The sequence below is a fragment of the Capricornis sumatraensis genome, chromosome 4 (assembly GCF_032405125.1).
Source record: "Capricornis sumatraensis isolate serow.1 chromosome 4, serow.2, whole genome shotgun sequence".
In the NCBI taxonomy this organism is placed as follows: Eukaryota; Metazoa; Chordata; class Mammalia; order Artiodactyla; family Bovidae; genus Capricornis; species Capricornis sumatraensis.
In genome coordinates this window covers 38,565,867-38,579,137 of record NC_091072.1, presented here as the reverse complement: position 1 = coordinate 38,579,137, position 13,271 = coordinate 38,565,867, and the positions used below count along the sequence as shown (strand labels likewise).

General features: G+C 42.6%; 1 protein-coding gene across 2 annotated transcripts in view; it reads left to right on the top strand.

The window, feature by feature from the left end:
* Window positions 1-12,174, top strand: part of AGPAT5 (1-acylglycerol-3-phosphate O-acyltransferase 5) — a 45,812-nt gene extending 33,638 nt beyond the window's left edge. The window contains exons 6-9 of one of the 2 annotated variants that reach the window (XM_068970875.1): window positions 2,915-3,076; window positions 8,639-8,762; window positions 9,687-9,894; window positions 10,932-12,174. In XM_068970875.1, coding sequence (XP_068826976.1) covers window positions 2,915-3,076; window positions 8,639-8,762; window positions 9,687-9,894; window positions 10,932-11,111 — 674 coding nt within the window. In that variant the 3' untranslated portion in view covers window positions 11,112-12,174. Of the gene's footprint in view, window positions 1-2,914; window positions 3,077-8,638; window positions 8,763-9,686 lie in introns of both variants that reach the window. The other variant, XM_068970876.1, reaches the window with a different exon arrangement.
* Window positions 12,175-13,271: the final 1,097 nt, after the last annotated feature.

The following is a 13,271-nucleotide window of genomic DNA, read 5'->3' as shown; positions in this document are numbered from 1 at the left end:
TTCCAAATAAATTAGTTCACCTTTGGTCATCTGTCCATTGGGCCTTCCCCCACTTTCTGACCTACAGGCCTCTATCTTGGCCTCTCTCCAGCATGCCCTTTTTCCTCAAGCTTTTACCAGTTGGTATGAGTAAGTGAAAAAAATTTTTAAGTGTGAGTAATGTTTTTATGTTGGGCTTCCCAGTTGGCACAGTGATAAAGAATCCATCTGCCAAAGCAGGAGATGCAGGTTCAATCCCTGGGTCAGGAAGATCTCCGGGGAAAGAAATGGCAACATGACCTAGTGACTACACACACACACACACACACACGCACACACACACACACACGCACACACACATCATCCCACTTGACTCCCGCAAATTAAGTACAAGTCCTCAGAATGCGTGTGTGTGTGCTCAGTCACTCAGTCATGTCCAACTCTTTGCAACCCTGTGAAATTTAGCCTGCTGGGCTCCTCTGTCCATGGGATTTCCCAGGCTGGAGTGGGTAGCAGTTTCCTTCTCCAAGGGATCTTCCCAACCCAGGGATCGAACTGGTGTTTCCTACTTGGCAGGAAGATTCCTTACCACTCAGCCTGGGAAGCCCTGTGTATGTCTGTATGTATAGATATAGCAATATATATACATACATATATATTGTAAAATTTCCTACTTGGATCAATAAAGATTTTCCATTCAGTGGTATCATTTATTTAACAACAAAATTTCAGTTATATGAAGCATCACCCTGTTGGCCCTCAGGGACAAGTTTGGTCAAGGGTAAGCTAGAGTATTGTTAGTGCCAGCTGGGAGTCAGGAGGTCTGGATGTGGAAGCAAGGCAAAGCAGATACTAAAACAGAGATTAGATGTTGACCAGGAAGAATTAATTTAATTAGCTAACATTTTCCTGTTCCAGGCTCAGGGGTTTTCTGAGTTCCCTAGAGGCAGTGTGGTGGGCTCAAGCTCAAGTAGTTAATTACGAATGCCTATTGTTTGACTCTGTACTGAAATTCCAACTGGTCTCTATAGTGTTATTATGAAATTAGTTTTATAATAATGACCCAGGGTTTGGGGATAGTGGAGTGGCCCCATACCTTCCACAGTGAGAACATTCTGACTTCACTTCTTCACCTACTAGTGATGGATGTTTCTTATTCATCTGCCAGTCGATTTTTCCAGACCTTTGTTATAACTCATTTTTAGGGAAGTGTTACTTTTCTGTCTTCTTACCTTCTTACCGACTTACTTAGATTCTAATAATTAATTGCCACAGGGTGATACTGTGGAACTGTGGACTTCATAAAGTTGGGTGAATTCCAAGAGCGGAGAAGGAAGTATTAACTAATTTAATTGGCAAATGTTTCCCAGCCTGGTATACTGTTCAGGTTTTTGTTATAAGTTTGTGAATAAATTAAACTGTTTCTGCCCCAGGGACTCAAGTCAGATATGTGGTTGTGGGAATCTTTTTCTTTCCCACACCACTCTGCATTTTAAAAATTCTTCTGCAGGAAGATCCCAACATGCTATAGCTGTTCTTTCTTATGCAGCTAATTTTCCCTGGAGAGAAGCAGTAGGAAACCCAAATTGAGTGTTTTTTTTAATGGTTTGTTTTCTTGTCACTTTTTCAGAGAGCTACACTTTTCTGTTAAACTGTCAATAAATATTCTAAACCAGGAAGCGGGGCGGCGGTGGGGAGCGGGGAGTAGGAAACGGGAAGTTCAGTTCAGTTGCTCAGTTGTGTCTGACTCTTTGACTGCATGGACTGCAGCACACCAGCCTTCCCTGTCGTTCACCAACTCCTAGGAAATAGGAAGGGAAAGGAGCAAATTCTTAACACTCACGGGAGCACTGATGAACGTGTTGAATTAGTCTATATAAATGATAGTATTTTCCCACTTAAGCTTTTCAAAGTGCGTGTGTGTGTAAATAATTGTACTTTCATACCAAGACTTGTGTGCACTATTCATATGCAGTTTACATGGGTGTCCATAGCTGCGTCACTCATAATAGCCAAAGGGTGGAAACAACCCGGACGTGTGTCGGTGCATTAACACAGTCTGGTATATCCATGCAATAGAACATCATTCAGCCATAGCGAGTAATAAAGTGCTGGTGTACACACCAGACACAACAGTCCACATGCTTCGATCTCGTTGATATGATTTGTCCATAATTGGGAAATCCATAGAGACTGAAAGTGGCTTTGTGGTAACGGGGAGTGGAGTGAGTATCTTCCTGGCCGTGTCTGCCAGGGTGAAGGGTCTTTGGAGTAATGAAAACGGTCTGGAGTGTGGTAGTGGTGATGGTTCTGAAGTCCTTTGAATAAACTAAAATCAACAGAGTTGTATACTTTACAGTGGTGAATTTTATGGTCTGTGAATTAGATTTCAGATTTTTAAAAAAAGTTTCCTGAGAAACTAGCTTCTTTAGTTACCCTAAAAGGTTCAGGTCAGTCTTTCACATTTTATATGGATCACAGCAGCTCTCAGTTCAAGTGTTGTACACAGTGGGGGTTGTTTGGGTAGTTGTACTTCATTTCTATTTGAGTAGACATAGAACTAAAAGAATCTTGGACTTGGAGTCAGGAATTAGGAATGTTACTCCTGAATCTTGAGTGACCACGGGCAAGGTACTACCACTTTTATTCTGTCGCCCGAAATGAGGATTGTATGTTTGCTCTTGTCTGAGTTTTCCAAATTGGAGGGTTTCTGAGAGGCATAAGCTTTTTGAGGGCAAGTTTTCTAACAGCTTCCTGCACGGTCTTGTACATGTGGGTGTGTGGTAAGTGCATTAAATGAATGTTGGTTTAAACTGAGAAAGACACATGAAAGTGCGGTCTAAACTTTCCTATAAAAACAGTTTAGAAGTTACAGTCTGTTGCCAAGGGGTTTTGTAACTAATACACAGCCACGCTGACTCAACTTCTCTTCTAGGCCTTCCAATATTAAAACATGTGCTGACACCAAGAATAAAGGCAACTCACGTTGCTTTTGATTCTATGAAGGATTATTTGGATGCCGTTTATGATGTTACAGTGGCTTTTGAAGGGTCTGTGGATGATAAAGGGCAGCGAAAGGAAGCGCCATCCATGGCTGGTAAGTTTGTTTTCAAGTAGTAAGTCATATATGTTTCTGAATGTGGGATATATTTTTTAAAAGGATAAGTGTGTTCTATTATGTTACATTGATATATTTCCAAAATATGTACCCTTGATGTATTTTTTATTAATCTGTAACGGCAGTAATTTCGTTAACTCTGCTTGGCTGTCCCATTAGTCCTTTGGATTTGCCCAGTATTGTTAACGCAGCCTCTCTCTGCCCAAGGTTCACACACAGAAATGGAAAAGCTCCATAAAGCAAAGGAAGGAGAGATCAGGGAAAATGCTAAGCTAGCAACACTGAGTTGTGCCCTCGGTCAATGTTCTCTTTATGTGTGTTTTTCATGCAACATTTGTGAACTCTGGTATCACAGACAAGAAGAAGGACCGTCACGCATGACTTTTTCTTTTTTCAACCATGGCCTCAAGTATTAAGGACCTGTGGGCCAGGATTTTAAGTGGGCAGCATGTTTTAGTTCAATATAAGCGCACTCTTGACTGTTGGAGACCTCTGGATGTGGGGCTGGGCAGCGGGAAGCATGTGGAGTTTTCCTCAGCTGCTGGATGTGGAACCGGCTTGTCTAGCGCGTCTCAACAGGATCTCTTGAAGGCGAATGTTCAGAAGGGAGAGTGACTCCCAGAGGAAGGAGGGGAAAAAGGACAGGGGGGTGAGCAGAATGCGGCTGAATGGTGGGAAGTGGCCGGCGGCGGTGGAGGAAGGGCACCCGGAGGGGCCCCATCTGCAGACTGACCGCTCTCCTGACTCATTGTCACCGCAGAGCGAAGTGGGAGCTGCAGCGGCAGTGTGCGGGCTTGTCTCTACCAGACCCCATCCACCTGCTCTCCCCTCCACCGGCACCCCTTGTCTTCATCACTTGTCTATTGTAGGTGCAAATTTAATTTACAAACAAAAGGCAACATATAATACTTTTTACTCTTTTTGAACCATTGAAAGAGTCCTTGACCGAGTTTCACACTTGAAGACGGACATCCATGTAGTTATTCAGCAGTATTGCCACGAGTTTATCAAGCATTCTTTAGAAAACAAGGCTGAACATAATTTTTTGTTTGTGGAAACCAGATGTAATTCCCATAATAACCTTTTTAGAAGGCTGCTTTTATTAAGTCGAGGTCCCATGGTAAGAACCCGTGGGGCGGGCAGTGTCCCCAGGGTCCCCAGGGCGCTGCTGGCCAGGGCCTCGGTGCCCAACCCTGAGCTCCTTCACGTCGTCGCCGCCTGCTCAGGGCCTTTGGGGCTGCTGGTTTCCTGCCCATCACGGAGACCCTCCTGCTCCGCCTGCGGTGGCTTCTCAGACTGGGGGCGGTGTGTAGGCCAGGCCACCTTCCTGCCGTCGCCCTCATCCGAGCTGTGACCTTGTCCCTGACGAAGGCACCCCTTCGTAGCTCACAGAGCTCTTGCACTCCCAGGGCACAGCGTGTATAGAAGGCAGTGCTTGGTGTTGGTGACTCCATCTCCTCACAGTTAGGCCAGAAGTGCCTTGTGGGGGCACACGTCTTAGGGTTGGGTTTCCCAGGCCTGGCCCTTCCTCCCGCTGCTCTGCTTGTCCAGCACCTTAGCTGGCTTTGGGTTGTCTGGACACAGGGCCTCTAGTTTTGAAAAGGTTGGCATTTCTCTTACGTTCAGAAGCCACGTACAAAAAAATTATTTAATTTCAGTCAATTAAGAATAAATATTTCTTCAAGCAAAAACACACCAGAGTAAAACCAGAAGACTGAAGACAAGGGGTAGGGGAAAAAAAGCTAATTTCCTTAATGTACAAAATGTACCTATAAACTGATATGATCGGTCACTCAGTAGAAAAATGAGTAAAGGGTAAGAACAGCCAGTTCACAGAAAAAAATGTTCAAAAAAAGTCAAAAACCATATTTTGCTATCAAACTGGCAGAAGCCTCAAATAACAGGTTAGATCCCATGCCTGTGGGTGAGTAAAGTGTCCCAGGGACTTTTGCACTTTGTTGGTAGGAGGAGTGCAGCACTTTTTTCTATAAAGTTTCTAGATGGTTCATTGATGTGCCATAGGCCAGTGTGGCTCCCAGCCCTGCAGGGGAATTGCTTCCATCCGAGTTCCCTGGGGTGCTTCAGCCTGGCTGCTCACAGGCTGTCCTGAGCGGGGGCGGGGCTGTGTGCCCGTGACCCTGCGGGGATGACCCTGCCGGGACCCTCCTGGTGACCCGAGTCTGGGAGCCAGGGCCTCCCAGCAGAGCAGGAGGCTGCAGGCAGTGAGCCGTGTCCTTCCCATTTCATGGTCTGTTCTGCTCAGGGCCCATCAGGGGGTCCTCCTGCGCTTGCCTGCTTTTTCCAACAGTATCCAAGTGCTTCTGTGAACAGAGTCCATTGGGCAGAGGTGAGACAGGGCCACTTGAGTGTGATTGATTTATAACTCCTGTTTCTAAAATGAGTGTTACACTGGAAGAAATTGTGAGCTAAAGGACGACAATTGATATTCTGTTTAAGTATTTTATATAGTTCTCGGGTAACTTTTTCTTTTAATATTTTCTTATATGAAAATAAGATATACTTGAAGGGGAAAATTACAGGTAACTCAGAAGGAAAAAAAACTCTACAAACTCACTTGTTCAGATACAACCCCAGATAACACCTCAGATATTTTTCTCAAAGTCTTTTGTAATGTCTGTATGTTGGTGTGTATATCTGCCTGTATGTATGTATATAGACATATATATATATAAATGTGTGTGTGTGGTTCTTTTTTTTTTTTGGCTTAAGAGTGTCATGAAAATCTTTACATGTCATTATATACACTTAACATGATTTTTTTAAAGACTACATAGTGTTTTCATCGGTGTGCACGTATAACCGTTTACCTACTCCGTTTTTTGTTGGGTTCAGGTCGCATTGTTCTGCTCTTGGTTTTTCCCAGAGGGACGGGGGCGGGTTATGAGCCAGGCAGGGCGCAGAGGCCCCTGGGTTTCGCCCCGCCCCTCTCACCCAGCTCCACAGGCACAGAGCAGCGCGACTCGGTTGCTCCGGAGACTCGGCCTTGTGACCTGTCTAGAGCCTTGGAAGACTTCCTGTGCGGCTGTGGAATATAGTATACTCCAGGGACCTGCTGGGAAAGCTGTAGTCAGAAAAAAATCACACCTTAATTAGAATAATTTTCCCTACATTCCCTAAATATTATGGGGTAATTTTTGCTCATGCCCTGTGAAATGTACCCCAACTAAAATAGTTTTTACTAAAGTAGACATAGGAGCTTATGAAATACTGAAGAAAGTATTTCCGTCAGTCATTTCTTGTCTCTGGTGGGAGTACCTCCTGGATGTCGCTGGCGCTGATCTGAGCTTGTATGGTCTGTATCTGGATTCCTGACCACAGGGACTTGGCTTGACTCCACTGCTGACAACGCTGGGCCTTGCTTCCTTCACCCCCACAAAAGAATGATAGTCCTGGCCTGCAGAGGTGCATGAAAGGTCAAGTGAAGTGACATGCACAAACGTGTGATGTAAATACCAAAGCACTATGTACACTCTTAGGTTTTCCTGGTGGTTCAGACGGTTAAGAATCTGCCTGCAATGTGGGAGACCTGGGTTCAATCCCTGGGTTTGGAAGATCCCCTGGAGAAGGGAATGGCAACCCACTCCAAAATACTTGCCTGGAGAATTCCGTGGACAGAGGAGCCTGGCAGGCTACGGTCAGAGGGTCAAAGAGTCGGACATGACTGAGCGACTTTCACATGTACCTTCTAGGTGAGAGAAAGCCAAAAGCGTCCAGGGGACCTTCAGGGTCCTTTCTCACACTGGCATCATTAAGGATGGGTGACACGCTCCAAACACTTGAGTTCACATGCATTCGTTTCTGACTCCACAAGTGCAGCTGGTTTCGTATCCTTGCAGATTCTGTATATCTGTGCCCTGGGACTTGGGGGACATCCAGGGTAAATGCAGTGTCAACCAGATACCTGCCTAATTAAGGGGCAGGAAATGTTAGAGGCAAGTGTAGATGATTAAGTGAAGGCAGGAAAGTTGGTGCCAACTCCTGCATTTTTACGTATCAGAAATAGAAATAGGGTGAGGTGAGGAGCCACGTGCAGCCAGCAAATTCCAATGACTGACACTCCACACATGTGTGTGCTGGGTCCTGTCCTGCCCCATCACCCTCACGACAGCCTCCTGGGCCGGGTCTGCTACCGTCACATCTTGTGGACGGACACATGTGGAAAAGTGTGCAGAGAGGCTGCACGCTGAGCTCTGCCCAGGCTGGTGAGGGGTCAGAGCCCAGGCCGCCTGACTCACTGTCTGTGCTCATCACCCGTGCACAGTTCTGCTCCTGAAAGCACTTCCTACACTGAAGTCTTTGATTTAAAGAAGACGGAACTTGAGGAAAAGAAAGAGAAAAGTATTGTAAAAGTGCAATCTTCCTATGGCAGTGTTTTGCACATTTATCATCAAAGCTAGTTCACTTCTAAGAGTATATAAACAATAAGATAATTTTTGATGACTGAAATGTGTTACTGAGGCTTGATACCAGAAATGGAGGAAAACAGTTGCAGAGAGAATTCACAAAAAGGGCCGAGTGCAGGGTCCAGAGGTGGAGACTTTAAGGATCAGCTTCCTGTCTTCCTCCAGCTTCACAACACACCAGCCACTGTTTTCCTGAACACACCTGTGAGCACATTCCAACTTGAGATAAACGGTCTTGTCCCCCTACTTGCATGCCCACCCAGGGAACATAGTTGTCTCTTAAATCTCTTAGCAATATTTCCTTCTTCTCCAGGAATTTAAATATGCTAGCATGGTCATGTCCTCACAGAAAGTCACATCCAAAAAAGGAAATTTCCGGGCTCAAAGTTCTTTCTTATCTTGGAATAAATCCTGACCTCATCCCTTGTGCAACCTGGGCTGAAAAAAAAGACTGTTTGCTAATTTTTAGGTTAGCATTTTTTAGGAACTAGCTGTTGAAAGGCCCACAGCTATTCCACAAAAAGAAATTTGGTTCCCAGAGCAACTGGAATATGTTAAAATATGGCAAGGATCAGGGAAGCAGGGCGCACCAGTGAGTAGACACCACTGGCAACTCACGGAGTTGGGGGTGGGCGGAGGCCTGTGGAGCCGTGGCAGAGCCACGAGTCAGTGCTGGGGTCTGAGGGGTAGGGTGGCTCCATGTGCCCAGTGCTTTCCCAGGCACATCCATCTGGTCCCAGTGACCTGTGACAAGCACTCGGCCCATGAAGGCGATTGGTGGGGCTGAGGGTGGTTGGCATACGGGGATCCTTTTAGAGGGTGGGTGCATACTTCTGGTCCTGACCTGGGCTGCCTGTACAACTTACAACACTTGTTGTATGAGAAGTACCATCTGGTTGATTTAACTCATGGCCTAGGGAACTATGGGAGACTTGGAAATTATACTGCTTCAGCCTGAAACCCCAGACCACCAGTTTGTAATCTTTATTTTTGTTTTGTCTTTTTTAAAGAAAAACTCTGAACTTTGTTTTAAAACTTTTTTAAACCTCATTTCGTTAGTATTTTATATAACTGAATTCTAAACTAATAAAAATGAAATATTTTTGTTTCTTGTTAGAATTTCTCTGCAAAGAATGTCCAAAAATTCATATTCACATTGATCGTATAGACAAAAAAAATATCCCAGAAGAACAAGTATCCATGAAAAGATGGCTTCATGAGCGTTTTGAAATAAAAGATAAGTGAGTAAACAATGTGAAATGAGTGTAAACAGATTACTGTCTTAAGAATGCTGTTTACAAACTCAAATCTCATTCCGTGTTTTGTCTCTTCATGTTTTAATCTTAACAGTTGCAAGTCACTATGAAAGATCTTGTTATGGGGGCTGTCCATCATTATTTACCACATTTCAGTAATTTCTGTAAGATGGAAAGTTTTTTTTTACAAAAAGAGACACTCAGAAAGCTTCGCATTGTGATGCTTCAGGCCTGGGGGAGGGTGTGCAGCCTGAGGGCCAGCGGGGCGTGGGGAATCCAGCCGTGGGTGGAGGATGGTGCCTCACATGTATGTGGAACTGACCCCAGGGCATTTGTTGGAAAAACAAGGGGCAGTTGACATTTTTGTGACCAAAGTGTCATTTTGCTGTTAGTGTTTTGGGGCCTAAACAGTTTCTGGGGTTGACCTGGTGTCTCTCCTGCTAATAACATGACTTTGGAGCAAATGTTGAGTGTTACTCTGAGTACCAGGTGGGGGCCTCTCGGGATCGAGGGCAGCATGTGAGCCTCCCTGTGATTTACACAAATTCCTAAAAGTAGAAGTTTTAGAATTTTGTTTCTAGGAAGATAAAATCTGAGTTAACTTCAGGATATATTATTACTGTTTGTTTTGCTATCAGTGGATATTTTTTCTGTTTTTTTAAAGCTGTGTTTTAAATAGTGACACTTTTTTCCCTCTTCTTGAAAAAACTGGATCCATGAGTTATAGGATGTACCATTAAAATGACTTTTTAATGTCTAGAAACTCCAATTAAAGCAACTCTTTGGGTATTTCCTTATAAGGACTTGTAACTTCTCTAACAGGCACCCAGTAAATATTTGTTGAATTAAAATATTTAAATGACTAAATCTGAAAGTTAAAGCAATTTTCTTTTTTCATTCTGGCCATAGATTGCTTATAGAATTTTATGATTCACCGGACCCAGAAAGAAGAAACAAATTTCCTGGAGAAAGTGTTAATTCTAAGCTAAGTCTCAAGAAAACCTTACCATCATTCTTGATCTTAAGTGGTTTGACTGCTGGTTTGCTTATGACTGAGGCCGGAAGGAAACTGTATGTGAAAACCTGGATTTATGGAACCTTGATTGGCTGCTTGTGGGTTAGTATTAAAGCATAAACGAATAGCTGTCTCCAGGTGGTGGGATGCGCTGCACTGTTTATTGTTGGTGGCTGCACATTACATCCGATTGCTCCTGAATTTAATAAGAAGTGTAAATAAAGCCTTGTTGATTGAACATTGGATAAAATAGAATTTCTGACTAAAGCCAATATTCAGTTGATCTTGGGCAAACATACACAGTTTTGCAACTTCAGTCCAGAAGCTGTTGGAAAGGGAAAAGGTAAACAGAGTTTATATTATTCTTGGCATTTCCTATGAACTAATGTCAACTGCAGAAGATTGTTAGGATTGTATAATTTGTGTTATATCGAATAGTGGCATTCATGAACATTAATTTGCAATATATTTTGCTGTATTCATTTTCAACTTTTTTAAGACTTGACTAGGCCAACTCTTATCACTAAAGTACTTAGTGTCTTGCAGCTGTGAAATATTTTGCCTTTTGTTTAATTTCTCCAAGTCAATGAAAGAAATTGTAGTTAATCAAGAAGGGCACAAGGAAAGGGCTGGGGAATGTTGGTGGGAGAAGCTCTGTGTTAGCACGGGCTTTTATTGTATTGTGTTGTTAGCTAATTACAGTTGATATTTACAAAGTAGTATTTCTAATATTTACTGAAACAGCTTCATTTGCACACCCTGTACTCTATACAAAAGAATAATGTAAAAAAAATGAGAAGTTAAAATTGTGATCCAGATTCATTGTAGCAGAACTTTAAATTGCTCAGCTTTTTGAAGATTTAGGCTAAGCTCCTAGAACTTCATGACATTTGTGCCATAAGTACTTGAAAACCTTAAGATTTCCTGTTATTTTTTATGTTGAAATAATCAGTGTGAACCTTTGTTAGACCTGAGTCCACAGATATTTAAGACGGTGGGAGCTCTCAGACACCTGACTAGACTTACTAGCATGTGCCTTTTGCCTGTTACCCTTGGGTTCAGCGAAATGTCTAATCCAAAAATCATGTTTTTATGTCATCATGGTTGGTTTCCGTTCTACTCGAGTTCCTTTCCTCCAGATCATCAGCAGAGGTGCTGCCTACAGCGGACGTGGGGCCTCACCGGAAGCACTGTGTCCTGACGCAGGCCTCACCCGGAAGTGCTTCCACCGTTTTAGCTCTTGTGAGCCAGCCCACTGCCCGCGGCAAAGGCATTTTGTGTTGTTTTACGTCAAGAAGTCGCCTTCCTCAAGCCAGTAAATACAGACTTAATCCATCAGGACAGAGTGAGTTTGTTTAGTTCCCGTTAGTGTTAATGAGGCCACGTAATTCATCAGAGTCACCTGAAAAGAAGAGTGATGTTTCAGGAACCACGTCACACAATTTTCAGTCCTGGAACAACAAATCCTCAAGAAGAGGACCTTTTAAAGTATGATCTGCTCTACTTTTATGTTACAATTCAAGCTCGATTGCCTATTAGTCCCTTAAGATACCCATTTCTGCTTCCAGGTAATGAGTTTTTGCTGTAAAATTGTATCAGTGCCCCAGATGAAATACACCTCTTAAATCATGATAAACAAAATAGAAATAATAAGAGAAATTTTGTCTGATTTTCCAGAAGCAGAGTAAGTTATTTCAAGAAACCCCTCTGAAGAGTTGGGTAGTATGAACTAGTTTGTGCATAGTTTAGTATGTGTATGTATATACACAGATGAGTGTGTGATGTGTGTGTACACATAGTCCCACAGGATACCATCGGCCTCATTATAAATGAAGGTGCAGGTAAAACTTTTGTTTTTATGCCACATTGCAGTTCTCTTACCCTCTAAAGCACAATTATGTCAATGCCATGTCTTTGTTAAATACTCTTTTTCAACAGTCCTAAACTTAGGAACTATTTCTAATTTGATCACAATAAATGTAAGTTGTGTAACTTATTTTGAATGTCATGGATATGCTCTAAATTTAAATTTTAAGAAGCAATACCACTGGAATTATGTTGAGTATAACTGATTTGAAGAAGGCCAAGTGAGCTGCACAAGATCACTTGAACAGCATGTTTCTTATAGCTACCCTTATATTTTTCTCACAAAAGGTCTATAAAATGTTTAAATTTTTTTTTTGTATCAAAGTATTTCAAAAATTAGAAGCTTCTTTTTAACATGTATTGATATGACTTGAATTTTCTGAAATTAAGAACTCTATATACCAGTAAATCATTTCACATAATATCATTTAAGGTTTTGTTTATATTATTGTTGACTTACGGCTTAGTACTTGTTTTTTCTTTAAAAGACTGCAGTCAATGTGCATGCTTTTATCTTTTTCACAAAAGGGTGTGTTTGGATGAAAGTAAAAGAGATAATAAAATCTTTCACTGTCTCTGATGTCTGTGCTATTTAACATTTTATGACCCAAAAATTCACCAACGGTCTCTCTTTACATAAAATAGGCCTTATGGCTGGCCCTGCATTCTGAAATAGTATTGAGCAATTTTTTTTAAGTACATTAAAATCTTCAAAATTGTGATACAGCGTGTTAATTTGGTTATATAAGTTCATCCATATATTTTATAAGATTTATGAATGAATGTTAGTAGCTCAGTTGTGTCTGACTCTTTTTGGCCCCAGGGACTGTAGCCTGCCAGGCTGCTCTGTCCTTGGGATTCTGCAGGCAAGAATACTGGAGTAGGTTGCCATTCCCTGCTCCAAGGGATTTTCCTGATGCAGGCAGATTCTTTCCTGTCTGAACCACCAGGGAAGCTTAGAAGATGTATGGTGATTATTAATGGCTTGACAGTTTTGAAATTACTAAGATACCACACTGAAACATGTCAGATGCTTAAAATTAGCCAGGTTGGTGAGTCAAGAATGAATCCAACTGATCCTTACATCACACATACTGGTGACTTCTTTCATCTGTATCATTTCTGTGTAATTTTTTTTTTTCATGGTACAATTCTCCTTTATATCCAGATTCAGTTCAGTTCAGTTCAATTGCTCAGTCCTGTCTGACTCTTCAACTCCATGGGCTGCGGTATGTCAGGCCTTCCTGTCCATCACCAACACCCAGGACATACTCAAACTCATGTTTATCCAGTTGGTGATGCCATCCAACTGTCTCATCTTCTGTCATCCCCTTCTCCTCCCTCCTTCAATCTTTCCCAGCATCAGGGTCTTTTCAAATGAGTCAGTTCTTTGCATCAGGTGGCCAAAGTATTGGAGTTTCAGCTTCAGCATCAGTCCTTCCAGTGAACACCCAGGACTGATCTCCTTTAGGGTGGACTGGTTGGATCTCCGTGCAGTCCAAGGGACTCTCAAGCATCTTCTCCAGCACTACAGTTCAAAAGCATCAATTCTTCCGGTGCTTAGCTTTCTTCACAGTCCAACTCCCAGATCCATACATGACCACTGGAAAAAC